Genomic DNA, 22,138 nt, shown 5'->3' with positions numbered 1-22,138 from the left:
CGGCCGGGCCCCGCCGCCGCCGCCGCCGGACTGAGACAGGCAGACAGACGCCCGGCAGCCCGTCCCTCCCTCCTCCTCCTCCCGCTCTTTGTTCCCTTTTCGTTCGCTTTCTGATTTGCCTCTTTTCCTTCTCCTTTCACTTTCTCGCAGAGCTGCTCTCCCTCGACTTTCCCACCCCTTTCGGCTGCCTCTTTCCCTCTCTCGGGGCGTTTTCTACGGCGCGCTTTCTCGCCTCCCGATCCCCCAGGGACGCTTTCCTTCCTTCCCCTCTCGTGCCCCCATTCCCTCCTTCTCTCCCAACTCCCATCAAAACCTTCCTCGTTCCCTCTTTCCCTCCCAGCTTCCTTTAAAACCTTCCCATTCCCTCCTTCTCTCCCAACACCTTCCCCGTTCCCCCTTTCCCTCCCAGCTTCCTTTAAAACCTTCCCATTCCCTCCTTCTCTCCCAACTCCCTTTAAAACCTTCCCCGTTCCCCCTTTCCCTCCCAGCTTCCTTTAAAACTTTCCCCATTCCCTCCTTCTCTCCCAACACCTTCCCCTTTCCCCCTTTCCCTCCCAGCTTCCTTTAAAACCTTCCCATTCCCTCCTTTCCCCTCCCCTCCCGCAGCCTCCCCTTCCTGCCTCCGCCATGCTCCTGAGCGCTGTCCCCCAAACGGAGGTGTACCCCTGGGAGCGGGTCGTGGTCTTGGTCTCCTGCGCCCTCTCCTTCCTGGGCTCCGGCCTCCTGGTGGGCACCCACGCCCTCTGGCCCGAGCTCCGCACCCGGCCCCGGCAGCTCTTGCTCTACCTCTCCTTGGCCGATCTCTTTTCGGCCGCCTCCTACTTCTATGGGGCGCTGAAGGACTTTGGGGGCTCGTCGTGGGACTGCGTGGCGCAGGGCGCCGTCTCCACCTTCGCCAACACCAGCTCCTTCTTCTGGACCATGGCCATCGCGCTCTTCCTCTACATCACCATCGTCCAGGGCTCGCCCACTGGTGCCGGGCTGCTTTGGTTCTTCCACGTGGTGAGGTTCGTGGCTCCCCCCCCCGCTTCATCCACGCTTTCCGTGGGACCTCTGTCCCAGGGCCCTGACAGCAAATGCTTAAGGCCATTCTGGCTGGGGCTGATGGGAGTCGAAGTCCGAAAATCTAGAGGGCACCAGGTTGGGGAAGGCTGGCCTAGATTGTAAGCTGCTTGGAAGCGGAGACCCTGTCTCTTTGGCTCATGTTAGATCCAGGGATGTCCCCTCTGCAAATCCCTGTGCTGGTTTCACACAGCCCCTTTTGCACCCGGCACAAGCTCCTTGTCCTTACTCTGGCCCTATACTCCAGCCCCTATTTCCCATAATTTTCCCGACCTTTGCTCTCTGAGCTCCACAACCCTCAACTAACCCCCCTGCTTTTTAAACTGCTTCAGGAAAGGGCCATAATTCAGTGGGAGAGCACAGGGTTTGCATAGTCCAAGCTGCAGGTGGGGATGCTGGAGAAATTCGAGATGGACTAAAATGAGTTTGGATTTCTAAGAATCTGACCTGCAGAATCTGCTAAGGAGCAACCCCCTCAGGCTGTGCGGAGTCCGTGGACTTCCAGATCTTTTTTTGTACTTTCCCGAAATGTATGCATATTTATTCATAGGAAAATATGTAAGTTTCTGCTGAGACTGGTAAATATACGCAGGGAAATGTTGAATGGAACTGGGGACAATATGCTAAATGTTCTTTACTAAGGTAAATTATGTAAATACTTGCGAACCCTCTGATGGAATTATTTGCATATTTTTCCGCACAACGAAAAAAACCCGAATCCAGCTGTGAACGGACAACGGAACAAAAGGCGCCTGACAATCTGCGAAACACTGACCGAGCGGGTCTTATGCGTTCCATACATACCTAGCTGCAGGTACGTTGGGCGAGACCCAGCGGCGGCCGTTCCTGAGTCAGTCTCCATGCTTGGCTGCACCACGGTTAGACTCCTGCAATGCGCTCTGCGTGGGGCCACCTTTGCAGAAATCATGGCCGCAATTTGCACACATTTCTATTTTTGAAAGTTAAAAACAAAACCAAAAAAAGTCCCTGGATTTCGGGAAAAACCCACGGCTCGGGGCACAAGCCAAGCTGGGGACGCTGCGGAAATCCATCAAGACCCAAAGGGCTGGATTTCCCAGCAGCAGACATCCCTAAATCAAGGTGTTGCTGTTAGCCAGGTCCTAGGCTGTTTGGAGGTTTAAAGGTTATCTGGGGGACTGCCTCTCTTGGTATGAGCCTACTTGGTTATTAAGATCAGCAGGAGAGGCCCTTTTGAAGATGCCCTCATTTGCAGAGGCCCACTGGTTGGGTGCGTGAGAGGCTTTTCTCCTGTGTTGCTCCCAAACTCTGTGATTCACTCCCTGCAAAGCTGTGTGTAGTCTCAACTCTGTCTGCGTTCAGGAAAGGGGCCACGAAATGTCTTTTCAAGTTGGCTTTTTAAATGGTTGTTATGGCATTTGACGGTTGTTTTTCAGGGTTTCTATTTGGTTATGGTTTTTATCATCTGGCATTTTTGTAAACAGCCTTGGTTGGCTTCAGAAATATAGAAATCCAGTCAATAAATAGTCTGAAATCCTAGAGGGCTGCCGCTGGTCAGTTTAAAGACGATACTGACCTTTGTTGGACCAATAGTCTAACTCTGCATAAAGCAGCTTTTCCTATGCTCCTATTGAAATCAGATCTTCACTCAGAACCATGACGACTGGAACCTTACTTTCTTTTTAGGGGAAGAGCCATAATCCAGTGGAAGAGAACCTGGTTTGTAGGCAGAAGGTGTGGGGTTTAATCCCCGCATATTCAAGTAGGGCTGAGAAGACTCCTGTCTCAGACTTTGGAGTGTTACTGCCTGATGCCTTCCAAATGGTTGAGACCACAACCCACACAGTCAGTTACAATTGGCCATGCTAGCTGGAGCTTATGGGAGTTGTGGCCCCAAACATCTGGAGGACACTGGGATGCCTGTTCCTGATGAAGACCAGGGGTGGACAGAATGTAGATCTCCAGATGTTCTCTCCTAGCATTCCTGACCATTGGTCATGCTTGTTGGACATCCTCTCCCAGTTTCTGGGAGAGGATGTCCAAAACATCTAGAGAGCTACCTTCTGCCCGCACCTGGTGTAGACCATTCTGAGTGTGATGTGCAAAACCATCTCTTATCCTCCTTCAAATACCTCCTATGTATCCCTTTGGTTTTGCCGTTTGGTTCTTCTTGTTGCTGCAATTGTTTGCGCGTGCACACACACACACACACACACCCACACACACACACACACCATTACCTTTTGCCTTTAGCTTTCCTCCTGCTGTGTGATCTCTCTCCCCATGATGAAATTTAGATTGTAAGCTCCTTGGGGCAGAGATGGATAAGAACAGGATTGATTAGGTAACCTAATGAGACGAAGTTTGGAAAAGACCTACCGAGAGAACTGATGGTTAAATAACTCATTTGCTGGGGCATTTTGCTCCGAGTGAGCTGATTTTCCCAGCTCGAGTTGAAGAAAAGGCTTTATTATCCCTTGTGAGACGGTGCGGTCACATGCTAGCCTCCAAGCAGAGGGTAACAGAGTGATCTTTTGGTGCTCTTGCCTGCCAAGTTTTCAAAAGGAATTATGTGGAAAATGATCTAGTTAAGCAAAGAAGAAAAAGAAATATACACAGAGGGAAATTTTCTGATGCATTTTCTGGCATCTGATGCTACCTTTACAAGGAAAAGAAATAGGGAAGGGGAAGAAAGAAATCTTGGGGCGGGGGGGGCGGCGATAGGTTCCCAAGCAGACTTTGGAATGCTGTCATCTGTTGCTTAGACTACTGCTCTTCCCATTTTGCAGATCAAAGAACTGAGGCTGTGACCAGCTGACAGACTCAGTGTTTGAAAAGGAGCACATACATCAAAATGGAAAATTAGGTGAGAAGGAAAGGCGAGTCAGGGGGACATGACAGAGGTGTACAAAATTATGCATAGTGTGGAGAAACCCAGAGGGGCGGGGAACCACAAAGCTGATTGATGGAAGATTCAGGACAGATAAAAGGAAGCACCGCTCCACACAGCGCAGAGTGGAACTATGGAACTCACTGCCGCAAGATGGAGTGATGGACACCCATGAGTATGACTTTAAAAAGGGATTAGGCAAATTCATGCAGGATCTGGCTATGGATCACTACCAGTCATGATGGCTATATATCATCTCCAATATCAGAGGCAATGATGGGGGGGAACGAGCGGGAGGGTGCTGTTGTGCTTCCTGCTTGTGGGCTTCCCATGGGAGCATCCAGTTGGCTGTTGTGGGAAGAGAATGCTTGACTTTCTAGGGGTTTGGTCTGATCCAGCATGGCTCTTCTTATGTTCTTATGTTTCTGGCTATTTAGAAGCTTTTGGGTTTTTTTTATCCCAGCCATTCAACTATAAGATCATTGAGGGCGCAATCCTATACATGTTTAGACAAAAAAAGGCCTACAACTCCCAGCATGCCCCAGCCTTTTTTCTTTCTAAACATGCATAGGATTGTGCCTTTAATATATTTATCTAAGTGCCTGATATGGATATACCTCCACCTTCTCGTTTATATATTTTTAAAAGTCTTCAAGGCACCTTACAGCACAAATTGAGCCATTAAACTTTAAGGCATCCTAAAAACCATTAGTAACATAAACAGTGCTATGCTCAAAATGAGGGCAAAAGAGTGCTGGTGCTGCATCCCTGGTGCAGTTACATCCCTGCCCACCTTCTGCTGAGCTTCCAGATGTGGCTAGCTGGCTAAGCTTGGAGACAGAAAACTGGGCTGGATGCTCTAATCTAGCTAAGCTTTTCTTCTGATCAAACCAATGTTGCTGGACTCCAGGTCTCATCATCCTGGACCCTTGGTCCTGCTGTCTGGGGCTGATGGGAATTGGACCCCACAACATCTGGAAGGCCACCTTGAGCACCATTTTTCTTGGTAGAAAGGCGGAGGTACAAATCAACTAGATGAAGAAATAAAGGCCTCCGGTTCCCCCACCCCAGTTCTAACATGTTTCTTTAAGGGCTGGAAATGTACCATATCGGCATTAAGACAGGACAAGCAGGACCTGCAACAGAAGTGTGCATTGCTCCTGTTAAGGTTGCCCGCCCGCCAGCCAGCTATGCTCTCTTCTAGGTTACTCTATTCTGTTCCCTCTCTTCCCCAATTTTCTGTATGCAACCCCCTGCACCCCATTCCAACAGACAGGCAGCATCCTGTGACCACTCACTGAGCTGTTTGAGGGTAATTTTTGCCCTCTGTTCCTAGAACCCAAAAGGAAAACCTGCTCTTCCTTTTTCCCTGCAAGCATTTGACCTCTGTCCATCCTAGCACCGTCACACCCTTTCTATTTCACCTCCCTCCCTCTCTGGCATTCTCTTTCGGTTGCCTTGAGACCAGGAGTGGCTCAAGATTAGGGAACTTAATTGCTCGGTGTGCTTTTTAGGTTGGTTTCTTTTCCTGCTCATCGGGGCTAGAGATATTCTTCTGTTTTTCTTCCAGTCCTGTGCATGGCTTGTTGTTTCAGATGATTCCCCCTGTCCAACCCCAAACGATACTTTTCATCTTCTCCTCCTGAAAATGTTTCAAAATGAGTTGAGCCAAAGGAGAACCCACCACTCGACTGAACCGCTAGCTCATCTCATTTTCATTTCATTTATTACATTTCTGTACCTCTCAATAGCCAAAGCTCTCTTGGTGGTTTACAAGGATTAAAACCCTACAAATACAATATAGTAACATAATATAAAACCATTCACATGCACACATAGGGAGCGGTTTTACACAACCAAAAATAAAAAATCTCAGGACCTGTTAAAAACGACAACACCTTAACATATGCTCCCAAGTGTCTGGGAGTAGAGCAAAGTCAGAACAAAGTCAGTGTTGGCACTGGGCGGGTGCCAACCCCTTACTGGGGAGAGCTCCCCTTACTGGGGAGAGCGTTTCAAAATCGGGGCCACCACAAAAAAAGCCCTCTCCCTTGTTACCATCCTCTGAGCATTCCTTGGAAGAGGCACTTGGAAGAGGGCCTTAGACAATGAGCATTAACCACCCTGAACAACCCAACAACAAACCACAGGTTCTCAAGGTGGCTTGTTCGAGAAAAATAAGCCACGCTGCATGGTTAACAAGCCACCCTATGGAAAATGCCTTGGATTCAGACAACATATTAGCCTGCGCTTCAACGAACAACCCACGGTTCAACAGCATCCCACACTCAACCACTGAGTGTGGGTTAGCATGTTGTGTGAACCCAGTCTGTGTCTTAGGAGAGGCATTTCAGCCTTTTAGAATGGGAGAAAAACTGCACAAATGCCAGGAAACCACCAAATGACCAGTGGTCAAGGGGAAAAGGATGGGCCCAGAAGAAGGGAACATAACCATCTGGGGACCTTGGAGGGCCAGACTGCTACCCCACCAGGCAAGCTGGATTTGGCCAACAGACCTGAAGGTCTCAGCAGGCATCTTTCCCATAATCTGCTACGTAAATCTTCTAGCTGGAGATGCCAGGGTTTGAACCCATGACTTCTGCATGCCAGGCAGTTTCTCTGCCCCTGAGCTATGGCCTCTTCCCTTGAACAACCCTCCAAATTGTGTCATCCTACCCAGAGGCTGTTGCTGTTGTGTCTCAACTCTTCTCCAACCCAGGACGTGCAATCGAAAACCATCTGAGCTGCTGGCATGTTGCCGATGGCCCTTCAGAATCGGGCCTTTTGTTATGGGAGTGTTTTGTTCCTAAGAGCGTGATCGACATCACGCCAAAGGGAAGCCTAAACATTGTGCGGTTTGTACTTCAGTAGCCGTGTAAACACACCAGTATTGTGGTGACGCTTCGCCGCTTGAAGGCCCGTCTTCTCCCGTAGCGGCCGGCCTGCACTCTGAAGTCTTCAACAGAGGCTCTTCTCACTTGCCTGCCACCAAAGGCAGTTAGCCAACCGTGGTGAGCCAACGGTGAAGGCTTTTTCAGTGGTGGCCCCACGCCTCTGAAATTAACATCTGTCGGGTTTGTTGGCCCCTTTTGAGAAGGCCTTCAGGGAAGCTCTGAAGACCCACTTGTTTCCACTGGTCTTCTCATTGTGCCTTGGGCTGTTGGTTTTATTGGTAGTTTCTGTTCGTACTGGTTGTTATTGGTAGTTTCTGTTTTTATGGATTTTTATTTAATACATACTTGTGGATTTTTACTGTATCCACTTTGTATGTTTTCATTTTCGTTTTACTTTGCATTTATAACAAAAACAGAGAAATGGGAAAGAAACAAAAACAGCAGCAGAAAAAAAGAGAAAGAACATGACCAAAAAACGTCCAAGCACATCCAATCACAATCGTCATTTCTGGTATTTGTATCCTGCCTTTCTACCAAAAAAATGTTACTCGGGGTGGCTAACCATTCACAACACCTTTAATAATGTTTTTTAAAAGGAAAAGAAAAGGGGGGGGAGAGGATTCAACAGTGTGATTTCAAGTATAAAAATAAAATACAAATAATGGTAAACAAATAAAAATAAATATAAGGCGGCTTCCTGTGTTCCACTGATCCTTGTGACCCTTTGTTGGGAGCAGTGGAGGGAAGGGGAGAGAAATTGTGCTTAAAAATAGACAACAGACAGGGCTGTGGTTATTACACCCCTGTGGAAGGAGATCAGTTTTGTGCTTGCACGCCAGCTGCTGGAACTCCTCAGAGCCATGCAGAGCTCTGGAAGCTCTGTTGTTGACGGTGCTGCCTGACAGTGCAGAGATTTGGTCCTGAACCTCCTTGGGTTGGCAGGGGGATGTGGAATGAAAGACTAGATGGCCGGCCGCCTGCGAAGTGGCATTAGCAAGCAGTCAGCCCCTTTGCTTGTGATCAGGATGTATTTATAGTTCGGGGGGGTGTTTAACAAACCCAACTTACTTTAGGCAGCCGTGTGCTACTTCTGAATCAGGGTTTGGACATCCCAGGGGAGACAAGAGCGTTTAGCCATCGGATATGCTTTCTTTGGGAGTTGGTTCGGCCACATTGGGTTGATTTGGGTTAAGGCATGTTTAGACTGCCGATATAAAACCAGTTTTCCAGCCTGTTTAACTGGTTCCAAATCAGGGCGTGCTGGGAATTTTAGGTTAAGGGAGGGCTACGGCTCGCCAAGTCAGCAGCATCTCTGAAAATAAAACTGGGGTTTTTTGAGGGAAGCAATAGGTTTGTTTTGTTTTTAAAATGTCTCCCTCTTAACAGCGAACGCAGGTGCTGAGTGCTGACAGAAATGGAGCCACAGCGTGGCCATCGAGAAACAAAAAGTATCAGCATGCTCAGGGAAACCCTGAGATTTGCAGAAGTACATACATTCTCTCTCTTTTTTTAACTAACGCGGCAAAAAAAGGCAATCCCAAAATAACTCAAAGAGGATCGCATCTGCTCATAGCCACAGAATACTGCATGTCACTTGGAAAGGAAGAAAAGAAAAAAAACCAGTGTGGGGGTGGAGATTTAAAGGAATGGAGTAACCTGAAGGATGGCATGGTTAGCTTGTTAAAGGTGAGGATACACTGCAATATTTTGTGACAGGCCCCACATGTATTTATTTATTTTACTTCTGCCCTGCTCGTATGTGGAATAAGTTGCCATCGGGGGTTCGCCATGGTCCATCATTGCAGGCTTTTAAGAAGGCCTTGAGAGCATATTACTGCAGCCTTCTTGTTGCCGTTTTATTGCGTTTTCATCACTTTTAATACTGTATTGGTTTGATGTGTTTTGTTGTATGCCGCCTTGGGAGGGCTTCTGACCTTAAAAGCGGCCAAGAAATATTTCAAATAAAATAAATAAAGTGTGGGGCTCTCGATGGACCCCCCATCCCAGGAAAATGCTGTGGCACCAGTTTAAATGCGTCATGTTACTCAGTGGTCTAGAGAAGACACACACCTCCGTCACGGTTGTTTTGTATGTGTTGGAATGGCGCGCCGTTGCGTCAGGTGACAGCCGAAATCTCCGGCCAGCTGGTTGAAGTCTGGCCACTGAAGCCAGTGCTTCTGCCTCGCTGAGGTTGTAGCATTGCTCTTTTGTGCAACCGTGCAAGCAGGCTTGTCCTCTCATACCGTCTTGCTTAGTTCTGAAAATAATCAGGATGATAGGGAAATGGTGGCCGGAAGGTGGAGTGATGGAGAGGTTACAAACTCACCAAATACCTTGTGGGAGGCATAAGCTGGGAATGGTTTCCAGACACAGTCAGGCCAGACTGCTAGCAAACGTAAGGACAGAAAGTTCCTTCAATTATGGGATGTGTAAACGAGAAGCTACCCGATTCTAAGATTTTTTTAAAAATTAATACTAGGAGGCTGGCCGGCTGCAAAACAAGTGCTGCCCTCCAGCACCATCTTTATTTGGGTTCAAAAAAGTGGTTTGGTGTCTCAGAGCTCAGCCCTCACCTCTAACTTGAACTTGAGGTTCTTGGGTGAGTTACTTTTCTATTAGTCTCACCAGTTTGCCTTCTGGGAAATGGGTGTTTTGAAATTGGCCAGGCCCGTTTTCCACATGGCCAAGCATTTACAAATGGGCGAGCCGGGCCAGTCACAAAACAATTAAAAGGTCCAAGGAGTTCTCAGGCTAAGGAATTCCATAAGGAGTGTTGTGGGCACTCTCCCCAAATGGGCCCCATTTTGTGAGAGGGTCCATAACACTTCTTGCAGGATTCCTTTGCCTGAGAACTCCTTGGACTTTTTAATTGGCTGTTTTGTGACTGGCTGTGCCCTCCATGGCAGCCATTCTGTGAACAGGCAACCCCCCCGTGGCAGCCATTTTGTGAGAGTGCCCATGACACTCTCAAAATTCCAAATCTGCCAACCGCTGCAAACAAGTTCGGGACACCTGGTGACCGGCAGTGGCTCTCAGAGGTCTCAGCGCAGAGGTCTTTTTCTGGTACCTGTGATCTTTTTAACTGGGGATGCCAGGAATAGAACTTATGACCTTCTGCATGCAAAGCAGATGCTCTACCACTAAGCTATGGCTTTCGAGATTGTCTTCATGGGCACAAGGATGAAATTATCAATGGGATGCTTCAGTCTCCGTCCCCCTGTGCATGATGGCCTCTCCGCCTAACACCCTGTCCTCTCTCTCTCTCTCTCTATCCTCAGCTGGGGCGTCCCACTCAGCATCACGGCAGCTGCTGTCGCTCTAAAGAAGATAGGCTATGATGCCTCTGACGTCTCCGTCGGCTGGTGCTGGATCAACATTGAAGCAGAGGACCAGGTCCTTTGGATGCTCCTTGCAGGGAAGGTGTGGGAAATCATGGCCTATGTGATTCTACCCATCTTCTACATCCTCATAAGGAAGCACATCAGCCGAGCGGTTGGTATTCAGGGCAACTTCCTTTTCCCAGTTTGGGAAGCCTGTTGCCCGGTCACCTGGGGCGAGTGTGCATCTCCTCCAGGTGAACAGGCAGGGAAACGTTTGTGAGAAGGTTGAACAATTCCACCCCATTTCTCCTAGGCCACTCCAGTGTGCTGCCTGTGGGAGTCAGTGTGCACCGCCACTCTTGCTGCCTCAACCTCCTGATTTTTATTTTCATAAGATGTTTTTTAGCTGAGAGGCTGGCCTGCTGCAAAGCAAAGGGCAGCTCTCCAGAACCATCTTTATTTGGGTTCATGGGAGTGGTTTTGTGTTTTGGAGCTCAGACCCCCACCTCTGCCTTGGACTTACGTTCTTGGGCAAGTGACTTTTCTTTTAGTCTCACCAGCCGGCTTTCTGGGAAATGACGGTGCCCACCATGGTAGTCATTTTATTGATGGGCAAGCCCCACCCTCATGGCAGCCATGTTGTGAGAGCGCCCTCAAAATTCCAGTGTGCCCACTAACCCAGAAAGTTGGGGCACCCCTGTCCTAGTCTGTCCCTTTACCACAAATTATTAATATAAGTACACCTAGGAAGGTTTTGGGTTTATTTGCAAAGCCTCTTTAAAGCAGCCATATCAATAACCACTTAGCTCTTCTCACTCCTGATGCTTGCCCCCTCCAGTCCTTGAACACTCCTTCTTATCCTAGCAATAACAGACTTGCTCTTTAACGCTGGAAGAGAGGCAGTGCCGTATGTCGTGCATCTGATGCAGTGGGCTCTGTGTCAGCAAACCTGCTGCCACAATAAATGTGTGAATCTTCAGGGAGCCACAGGACTCTATGTTAGTGTCCAAATGATTGGTGGTTGGGGCAATGCGGGTGGAGCCAGGAAGAGGAGGCATGGCTCCCTGTGGAACCCCGGAGTGCTGGATGGGACTCCATTTGTCCAGGAGGCCTGAGGTACAACACCACTGCATCTCTATAATGTAAAATAAATATTATCTTAGTGCGGCAGGATATAAATGCAACAATATGCACCATCTGAGAGCCAGTGGGCTGTGGTTAGTATGCTGGGTGGGGACTTGGGAGGCCCAGGTTCTAATCCCCCCTCAGGCCATGAAGCTCACTGGGTGACTTTGGGCCAGTCACTGACTTTAAGCCTAACCTATCTCATAGGGTTATTGTGAGGATAATATGAAGAGAAGGGGGACTATATAAGCTGCCTTGGGTTCCGTGCAAGAGGGGAAAAGGTGGGATATAAATGTAATAATAAATAATAAAAATCTTAGTATCTGCTGGTAAATAGCGGCTTTAAAAAAAAAAAATTATTAAAGTGATTTAATCAAACGAAGAACAGTGACGTGTTAATAATGGGGGGCGGACAAGAATACTAATGCTTCATAAATAATCTCCTCAATTAAACAAAAATAAAAAACGAAGCCTTAATTTAACTTCATATACAAAATTGGCCACCAATTTGGATGGCTTTAGAAGGGGGTTAAATAAATTCCTGGAGGAGAAGGCTATCAATGGCTACTAGTTCTGATGGCTATATACTTCCTCCAGCATCGGAGGCAGTATACTGGGGAACATGAGCAGGGGGTTGCTGTTGCCTGCTTGTGGGTTTCCCATGGGCACGTGGTCGGCTGCTGTGGGAACAGAATGCTGGGCTAGATGGACCCTTGGTCTGATCCAGCAGGGCTCTTCTTCTGTTCTAAAATGAAAGAATTAATTAAGAAACATTAAAGCACAAATAGATCATAGTTTCCACCTCATCATTTGCTTCCATTCGGTTAAGAATTTTGGATCCATGTGCTTATTCCTGTCAGGAGTTTGGCTGTTTCTGGTGGCGACGTAGGGGCGGGCCGCGGCGGAACGTTCTAAACTCTTTTCTGCCCCATCCCCCCCCCCCCGCTGTTGGAGAGGCAGGACATTTTGGGGCCTGACAGCTGCCCTCTTAACCCGTCTGTAAATGAGGCAAGCTTTGTGTGCGAAAGCAGCTGTTGTCATGACAGCCTAGTAACTGGATCCCCTCCCAAGCCGCCACGGCCCATTCCGGACATTCCGAGCCGGCCTCCGTTCCTTTTTGTGTTCAGATGCCTCTGCCGTGCACGTCACTGAGCAGGCTTCCAAACGCTTGTCAAAAATCAAGTTGAGAAACTGAGGCCGAAATGTAAACAGGTGTACAGCTGGGCCTGTGTTTGTTTGAGGGTGAGGATGATGACATTTATATCCCACCGTTTTTCCTCTTGCATGGAATCCAGGGCAGCTTACCTGTCCTCCTCCTCTCTATTTCATCCTCACAACAGCCCTGTGAGGTAGGTGAGGCTGAGAGTCAGGGACTGGCCCAAAGCCACCCAGGGAGCTTCATGGCCAAGTGGGGACTAGAACCCGGATCTCCCATGTCCCAGTCCAACACTGTGACCACTATACCATACCGGCTCCCTTATTCTGTTATATTCTGGGCAAAAGAAGTCCCCTGCTCGGATTTTACTTTGGCCACAAACTCATGAGCAACACCAAGGCTGCAACCCTGTGCCCTCTAACTTGGGAGTACGTCCCACTGAATTTAATGGGACTTGCTTCTGCCCAGTGGTGTGCCAGGGCTCGCAGGAATGCAACGCTGGCACTTCTTTATTAGGAGGTTACCCGGACATCTTCTGCTCACGCCCTGCTCACGCTTTCCTCTGACCTGTTCTGCAATCCTCACAGCAAGGGGCAATTAATTTTCGCAGCAATTATATATTATTCCCCATCATAATGCAGCATATTTGGGGCTGGCTTGGTCTTAAACGGGCAATTAAGGCTCATGAGCTTTACAAAAGCCCTGTTCCTGGTGGAGATTAAAAGAGCTAGAACTGATTTGTTGACATGGATCAACATAGCTGCCTCCATTTTCGGCCTCTCCTTGGGGGCATGGCTATGCGGAGTGTCACGATGAGTGCAGACACATCAAAAATTCATCACTACAGCACTGCTTCTGAGGAAACATGCATAGGACTGCACTGTTAGGTAACCTATGCTCTCTCCATCTTTTTCCATGGAGGAAAAGAGATGTCCCTCACTGGGAAATGTGTTTCTTTTTTGGCTTGACAGAGGCATGTCCAACTCGCTTTTCATCTACAAGCCGAGCTCCGGGCTCCTCCCTGAATGCTGGGAACTTTTTTGTGCTTTTTGTGTGTGTGGGGGGGGAGGTTCTGCAACTTGCACCAACGTTTGAGCAATTTGTGCAAATGACGGCTCTGCAAGCTCAGCCATAATTTGCGCCAACTGCTTAGAAATTTGTGCAGATTGCAGAATTTCCCCCAAAATTACAAAAAAGTGCAAAATTCCTGGAAAATCCACAGACTGATCTGACTCGCTGCAGATCAAGTCTGGAGGTCCAGGGGGCTGAGCCTAGGAAAACTGGCCCAATTCCATCCCCAAAATGGATTTCTCCGACATCCCTACAAAGGAATCGCCCCCAAAGAACAGGAAATGCAGCACCAGGGAAAAAGGGGGACAATGATTGGCATAGTATTTGCATATGCTAATTTATATTCCCAGATGCAAATTTAGATGTAATTATTATACTTGTACTGCACTCCTTGCAACCTCTTCCCCGCCCCACCCCGCCCTGCCCCTCTCATTGGTACTAACTGCAGCTTCCCCCTTAGAAGCTTGTGCCAGGAGACACAATTTTTGTTGGGACAGCAGTACAGGGAGAAAAAATTAACCCTGCTCCCTGTGTGCCAAGGTACCAATCCTGGTCGTGCAGCATTCCTCAGCTGCTATTTTAAAAGGGGAAAGACGTTGATGCATTTAATGCAGCAGGCCATTTAGCCTTTAGGCCTGGCAACTCTTGATAGACCTTTTTGGTGGCTTGGAGGCTTTTTCACTGAGATTTCCTCTCTTTTCCCCAAGCACGCCGCACTCTCGGAGTACCGGCCCATCCTGTCGAGGACCCCGGCTTTCCAGCTGAGAACGTCCGTCGCAGATAAGAAGTTGGTCCTGATCCCCGTGATATTCATCTTCCTCCGTATCTGGAGTACGATCCGATTTGTGCTGACGCTCTGCGGTTCCTCGGCAGTTCAAAACCCGCTGCTGGTGGTCCTTCATGTGCGTCCCTTGTAATAAGGCTAGGGGAGGACCAAGAAATGGGTCATTTTATCCTAGAGGCCTCCCAACGGCTTCTGATGTAGGGGGCAAGAGGAGGTTGATTCAGGCCAGGGCTGGTGGTTTGGTGGTTTCATGGCTTTTCTGCAGCTTTCCTCCCGTTCTAAAGGGTTTTAAAACTTAGAGCACAACCGTAGGCATGTTTAGACGGAAAAATGTCCGACAACTCCCAGCATTCCCCAGCCAGCATTGCTGGGAGTTGTCGGACTTTTTTTCTGTCTAAACTGCCTAAGATTGCACCCTTAGTTACTGGCAGGAAAAGCTATAAGAGAAAATATTTTGGTATTTTTGGCTCCACCCTTTTGCCTTAGGTCCCACCCCTTTTGCCTTTAGCCCCGCCCACCACTGGAGTGTGGGCCCCAAGAGCTTCTCTGAAATGGCATCTGGCCCTCAGGCTGAAGGAGGTTCGACACCCCTGAGTTAGATACATCAAGATGATTGGCAGCAGCTCACCAGACTCTCCGCTGGAAAGACGTCTTTCCAATCACTTCCTGCATGGTCTTTTTAAGGGGAGATGCCAGAATTTCATCTGTGCGCAAAGCAGGTGCTCTGCCAATGACCAAGCCATGGCTTCTCCCCTTGGCCAGATGAAAACGTCACCTTTGCCCTCCACCAGTTAATCAACTCAAGCTTTTGTTGATTAAATTTGCACATCAAAAGCTTGCATGCTGACTTGTTGGTTTAGCATTAAGTGCATCATACACTAAGCGAACGTTACAGTGCAGATGTTATAGCCCCCCCCAGGATGTGCCCCCCCTCGAAGGATGGCAAAAGGCCTGGAAGCTTCCATCTTTCTTTTGCAGTCAGCCCTACTCCAGCCTGTAATCTGTTGTTTGCTTCTGGGGGCAAAAATGAGCTTTTCCAAAACCGATTTGCCTCTTTTCTCCCTTTCTTCAGGGTATTGGGAACACATTCCAAGGGGGAGCCAACTGCATTATGTTTGTCCTTTGCACACGGGTGGTCCGAGACAAGCTGCTTTCCTCCCTGTGTTGCTGGCGACGTGACAGTCTCGATCATTCTCTGCCAGGTCCAGAGTCCTGCTTCCAGGCTCTGGATTCATCCCTCAAGGACTGGGAACCGCAAGAGAGCAACCGAGCGAGAGCAGAATTTTCAAGCACCTGAACTCCAAAGTGTCCATACTTTAGCGAAAGATGTGGCCTTACCCAGTCAGGGATTTATCGGTGAGCGTCTTCATCTCCCAGCCGTAGATTCTGTTTCCTGCTGTTGCCCAAACTACAGGAGCTTTGTAATAGGCTTGTCAATGGCCATTCACCACTGACGAATAAGATTTGCCTCCAGGCAACCAGACATGGTCCAATCCAGATTGGAAGAGAGTTCAATCCCCAACCCCAATTTCAGGAGATGAATTACTTTCATGAGTATTTTTGAGCGGGTCCGCTACTCAAACATTTTGTGGGCTAGTAATTTTGGTAAACTTATTTGCAAGGCACATCAGGACAGCCACTTGGTTGAAATTCTGTCTGTAGGAGATCTCCGTTCAAATCCACGGCCTTGACAGCCTGTGGGGGTCAGTGGAGAGAGGATTGGATTTGGGCCTGGATTCAAATTCAAATTCGATCCTAGACTTGTGGAGTATAACCACAGTCTCTTCAGCCTGTGGTCCCCTTCTTTGAGATGGACTTGAACACTACACTCTTGGACCACTTGGGAATGCTGTCAAACTTGGCCAAATTGATTATTGGCTGAATTATTTTCCTGAGGTGCTTTCCAAATGTATCTTCAACTTTGGCTATTCTGAATTCCTTGCTCTGTGCCTAACAAGGATCTGTGAAAGCTGCAGTAGTCAAAGATGCAAAGATTGCTTGGAATCTGTTTTATACTTCTGGCTTAGAGCTCTTTCCTCTCCACATTTTGTTAAGACATTTTACAACTTTGCTTCTAATCTGACTTTTCCAGCATCATATCCTTTTTGCATTCCAGTTAACTTTATTCCTGTCTAAACTTTCCTACACCTCTTGTTTACTCATTTTGCAAAATTCATACCTAGTATATTACAATGGTATATTATACATAGCCTTATAATACACTAGGTAGGGATGTCAGTGAAATCCAGAACAGATTAAAATGAGTTCAGATTTCTATGAATCTGACTGGCAGATTCCACAGTGGACCTGCTTTTTCTGAGTTACATGGATTCTGCAGACTTGAAGGCCATGTTTTCACTTTCAGGAGGGATTAGCGCTAATGCACACTTGCGCAAATGCACCAATGTGAATTAGTGCTAATACGAATTAGCACTAGTTTGCATTGACTAATGCACATTGGCACAAGTGTGCATTAGCGCTAATATGAATTAGCACAAATATAATTTAATCCTGATTTTTAAAAGCCTGATTCTGTCAATGAACAGAAGATGGAATGGAAGATGTCTATTGATCTGTGAAAAACAGGTGGAACGGATTTAACAAAAATCCAAACATCCCTAATACTAGGGCATACAAAGCCCTACAAAGCATGTGCTCTGTTATTAAGCTTACTAAGCTATGGCTCTTCCCCTGCGGTTTGCTCTTGGCTGTAGAGGAGGTTCCTCTTAGGAGGCAGGTTTTATATCCCAATAATCAAAGGAGAGATGTAAAAAAACCTCCCATTTCCAAGATTTCTGTTCATCAGGCTCTCCAGTATGGCTTTCTCCTAAATGTCAGCTTCCTGGGTAGCGTTTGTTGTTTATTCGGTCAGTCGCTTCCGACTCTTCGTGACTTCATGGACCAGCCCATGCCAGAGCTTCCTGTCTGCCGTCGCCACCCCCAGCTCCCCCAGGGTCGAGTCCATCACCTCCAGAATATCATCCATCCATCTTGCCCTTGGTCGGCCCATCAGCATCTTCTCCAGGGTATCCTGTCTTCTCATTATGTGGCCAAAGTGCTTCAGTTTTGCCTTTAATATCCTTCCCTCAAGTGAGCAGTCTGGCTTTATTTCCTGGAGTATGGACTGGTTTGATCTTCTTGCAGTCCAAGGCACTCTCAGAATTTTCCTCCAGCACCACAGTTCAAAAGCATCTATCTTCCTTCGCTCAGCCTTCCTTATGGCCCAGCTCTTGCAGCCATAGGTTACTACGGGGAATACCATTGCTTGAACTATGCGGACCTTTGTTGTCAGTGTGATGTCTCTGCTCTTCACTATTTTATCAAGATTTGTCATTGCTGTCCTCCCTAGAAGTAAACGTCTTCTGATTTCCTGGCTGCAGTCAGCGTCTGCAGTAATCTTTGCGCCTAGAAAGACAAAGTCTGTCACTGCCTCCACATTTTCTCCCTCTATTTGCCAGTTGTCAATCAAGCTGGTTGCCATGATCTTGGTTTTTTTGAGGTTGAACTGTAACCCAGCTTTTGCACTTTCTTCTTTCACCTTCATCATGAGGTTCCTCAGCTCCTCCTCGCTTTCAGCCATCAAAGTGATATCATCTGCATATCGGAGATTGTTAATGTTTCTTCCACCGATTTTAACTCCAGCCTTGGCTTCATCAAGCCCAGCACGTCTCATGATATGTTCTGCGTACAGGTTGAATAGGTAGGGTGAGAGTATACAACCCTGCCGTACTCCTTTCCCAATCTTAAACCAGTCCGTTGATCCATGGTCTGTTCTCACCGTTGCTACTTGGTCGTTATACAGATTCCTCAGGAGGCAGACAAGATGACTTGGTATCCCCATACCACCAAGAACTTGCCACAATTTGTTATGATCCACACAGTCAAAGGCTTTAGAATAGCCAATAAAACAGAAATAGATGTTTTTCTGAAACTCCCTGGCTTTCTCCATTATCCAGCGGATATTGGCAATTTGGTCTCTAGTTCCTCTGCCTTTTCTAAACCCAGCTTGTACATCTGGCAATTCTCGTTCCATGAATTGCTGGAGTCTACCTTGCAAGATCTTGAGCGTTACCTTACTGGCGTGTGAAATAAGTGCCACTGTTCGATAGTTTGAACATTCTTTGGTCCTTCCCTTTTTTGGTATGGGGATATAAGTTGAGTTTTTCCAATCTGTTGGCCATTCTTGTGTTTTCCAAATTTGCTGGCATATGGCATGCATCACCTTGACAGCATCATCTTGCAAGATTTTAAACAGTTCAGCTGGGATACCGTCATCTCCTGCTGCCTTGTTATTAGCAATGCTTCTTAAGGCCCATTCAATCTCACTCTTCAGGATGTCTGGCTCTAGCTCACTGACCACACCGTCAAATCTATCCCCGATATTATTATCCTTCCTATACAGATCTTCCGTATATTCTTGCCACCTTTTCTTGATCTCTTCTGCTTCTGTTAGGTCCTTGCCATCTTTGTTTTTGATCATACCCATTTTTGCCTGGAATTTACCTCCGATGTTTCTAATTTTCTGGAAGAGGTCTCTTGTCCTTCCTATTCTATCATCTTCTTCCGCTTCTGCGCATTGCTTGTTTAAAAATAATTCCTGATCTCTTCTGGCTAACCTCTGGAATTTTGCATTTAATTGGGCATATCTCCCCCTATCACTGTTGCCTTTTGCTTTCCTTCTTTCTTGGGCTGCTTCCAGTGTCTCAGCAGACAGCCATCTTGCCTTCTTGGTTTTCTTTTTCTTTGGGGCGTTTTTTGTTGCCGCCTCCTGAACAATGTTGTGAACTTCTGTCCATAGTTCTTCCTGGACCCTATCTACTAAATCTAGTCCCTTAAATCTATTCTTCACCTCCACTGCATATTCATGAGGAATATTAGTGAGCTCATATCTAACTGATCTGTGGGTCTTCCCTATTCTCTTGAGTCTGATTCTAAATTGTGCAGTAAGAAGTTCGTGATCTGAACTACAGTCAGCTTCGGCTCTTGTTTTTACCAACTGCATAGATGTCCGCCACCTTTGGCTACAAAGGATGTAGTCAATCTGATTTCGGTGTCGACCGTCTGGTGAAGTCCATGTATAAAGTCGTCTCTTAGGTTGTTGGAAGAGAGTGTTTGTTATGCACAGTGAGTTGTCTTGGCAAAATTCTATCAGCCTATGTCCTGCTTCATTTTGTTCTCCCAGACCATGCTTGCCTGTAATTCCAGGTGTCGTTTGACTACCCACCTTAGCATTCCAGTCTCCTGTAATGAAAATAACATCTTTTTCTGGCGTACTATCCAGTAGGTGCTGCAGATCCTCATAGAACTGATCTACTTCTGCTTCTTCAGCATCTGTGGTTGAGGCGTATATTTGGATCACTGTGATATTAAATAGCTTACCCTGAATTCGAATTGAGATCATTCTGTCATTTTTTGGATTGTATCCAAGCACTGCTTTAGCCACTTAATCATTAATTATGAAGGCTGTGGTCCTCTTGTCCACAGTAGTAGATCTGGTGGTCATTTGATGTGAAGTGGCCCATTCCAGTCCATTTCAGTTCACTGACACCCAAAATGTCTATATTTAATCTTGACATCTCCCCAATGACCACATCCAATTTGCCCTGGCTCATAGATCTTACATTCCAGGTTCCTATGGTGTGTTGATCTTTAGAACATCGGATTCATCGTTCACTACCAGCACCATCGGCTGCTAGCCGTCCTTTCGGCTTTGAGCTAGCTGCGTCATCACATCTGGGGCTAGTTGAACTTATCCTCTGTTCCTCCCCAGTAGCATTTTGACCATCTTCTGACCTGGGAGCCCCATCTTCCGATGGTATACCGACATATCTCTGGTTGTACTGATCCATTTAGTTTTCATGGCAAGAATACTGGGGTGGGTTGCCGTTTCCTTCCCCAGGGATCGGAGTTCCTTAACAATTTTGATGTCTTTGAATAGGTGAGACTCAGTATGTCTACATCATGGGTGGGCCACATGTGGCCCATCCCTGCTAAAAATCCATTTTTTTCCTTTTCCCTCCCCATCTCCCTTTCCTTATGTGTCACATCTTTTTTAAATTGTAAGACTGCAGACTGTCTTTTGCTGATTGATTGTAGTAAATAAATAATAGCATAAAATTAATAAGTTACCCACCCCTGATCTAGATACATAAATGTTTCCTTTGAACATCTGTGCCCAAGAGAAGCGTTCTGTGTAACTCAAAAGCTTGCACTCATAGCATTATGAACATGAAAAGCTACTTATTTATTTTGAAGGTTTCAATCGAATTATTCTCAAAGTGGCTTACAGCAGGTTATAATACTACAGCATGCATGCGCACGCACACACACACGCACACACACACGCGCACAGACACACACCAAAAACTCACATGATCTCACTGGCTCTGTTTTGTTTTTTTCCAGCAGGGAACAGAAATGGAATGAAGTGCCTACAGAGGGAGCTACTCACTTGAGGGAAAAGTAGCGATGTCTGTTCGCATCCTTCACGGGGAAATGATAATAGCGTCCCAGTGACAAAAATGTCCATCTCTGGAATTCAGTCCCTTGTCCAACTTTCTCATTTCTCCGGGCTTTTTGGAAGATGCTACAGCGGACACGTTCCAGCTTTCACTTTTTATTATTTAATTAATGGGTTGTCGGGAGCGTTTCTTTGTTTGTTTGTTTTTGGAAACCTGTGGGGTGCTTAAATCCTTAGGGAGGGCGTCTTTCAGGACTGGGCGGGAAGGAAGAAGCATGGAGTTCAAAGTCGTGTAAAGGATTCCGTGGTTCTGGATGGAGCTCTTTTGAGGCGGATGGGCAAGGGGAGGCAAGTATGCTAAATGTATCTAGTGTTGTTGGTTTGCAGGGGTGGGCAACCTCCTTCAGATGTTGTTGGACTCCAAATCCCATCAGCCTCAGACAGTGGCCAAGGATTATGGGATTTGTAGATTTTTGAAGGGTCCTTGGGCAAGACACCATCCATGGGCCCCCTCCCTCAGGACTCTCCCTTCTCACCACCATTCTCGCCAGCCACTCTGGCTCCTCCTCCTCTTCCTCATCATGGCTTCCACTCGCTTGCTGGACAGGCAGAGAGCCCGGGAGCAAGGAGGCTGCGGCGTCTCCTGCTCCTCCTCCTCACCACCACCGTTGTCTGGGCCAGAGCGAGAGGCGGGGGAGCAAGCGGTCTGCAATGTGGAAGAGGAGGCGCGACTCCAGGGAGTCTCTTGTCCGAGGAACTCTGCTGGGGAATGAGCCCTTGGCAGATGCCCGACCAGGCCTACTCTTGGCGCCTGCCCTGAGTCCAGCAACATCTGGTGGGCCACGCAGTTTGATCATCCCTAATTTAGAGGATCCTCTGGTGACACTCTCCAGTTTGCTTAAAAGGGCAAGCAGTGATGTGACCAGGGGACCAATTTAGATGTAGGTAACTGAGCGTGATAACAGCCCTCACGTGAGGACTGAGCCACCTCCAGTATCGGCATGGTGGGAGGCATTTTGTTTTCAAAGCATCCTTGCATCAGGATCTTAGCACAGAGGGAGGGGGAATGGGCCTGGGGTTCGCTTTTTAGGTTTACTATACAAACATGGCGGCCTACCAAACCACCAGGCCTCTACCCTTTTCCACAGGAATGTGAGGAAGGAACACTGTGAAAACTGCATGTCTCTAGTTGGACTCATGTGATAAACTGGGGAGGGAGAGAGTGTGTGTGTGTGTGGTTTTTAAAAAAATATATATCTCTAAACCTAGTAGACAGAGACTAACTTGGAGTCGCCTTCCTAAATCTGTATTATTTTTCAAAAGGAACAATAAAACTGCTGCCATTTTGGTGGACAACCCCCAGGAGCTGTGTGTCTTTGGTTTCTCTTCCACCCTTT

At 47.4% G+C, this 22,138-nt stretch overlaps 1 protein-coding gene across 2 annotated transcripts; it reads left to right on the top strand.

The window, feature by feature from the left end:
- On the top strand, positions 1-22,108 carry GPR157 (G protein-coupled receptor 157). 2 transcript variants are annotated; one of them, XM_084822285.1, is made up of 5 exons: positions 1-1,007; positions 10,104-10,317; positions 14,205-14,399; positions 15,354-15,637; positions 20,687-22,108. In XM_084822285.1, exons 1-4 carry the CDS (start codon positions 628-630, stop codon positions 15,576-15,578), a joined length of 1,014 nt encoding a protein of 337 aa, XP_084678411.1. In that variant the 5' UTR covers positions 1-627; the 3' UTR covers positions 15,579-15,637; positions 20,687-22,108. The 2 variants fall into 2 exon arrangements, with proteins under 2 accessions (XP_084678411.1, XP_084678412.1); XM_084822286.1 differs by having other exon boundaries at positions 140-1,007; positions 20,690-22,108.
- The last annotated feature ends 30 nt before the right edge of the window (positions 22,109-22,138 follow it).

The sequence above is a fragment of the Heloderma suspectum genome, chromosome 15, assembly GCF_057233095.1.
Source record: "Heloderma suspectum isolate Gila_16-S chromosome 15, 16-S_ref, whole genome shotgun sequence".
Lineage (NCBI taxonomy): Eukaryota > Metazoa > Chordata > Lepidosauria > Squamata > Helodermatidae > Heloderma > Heloderma suspectum.
This window is presented reverse-complemented; position numbering and strand designations above follow the sequence as displayed.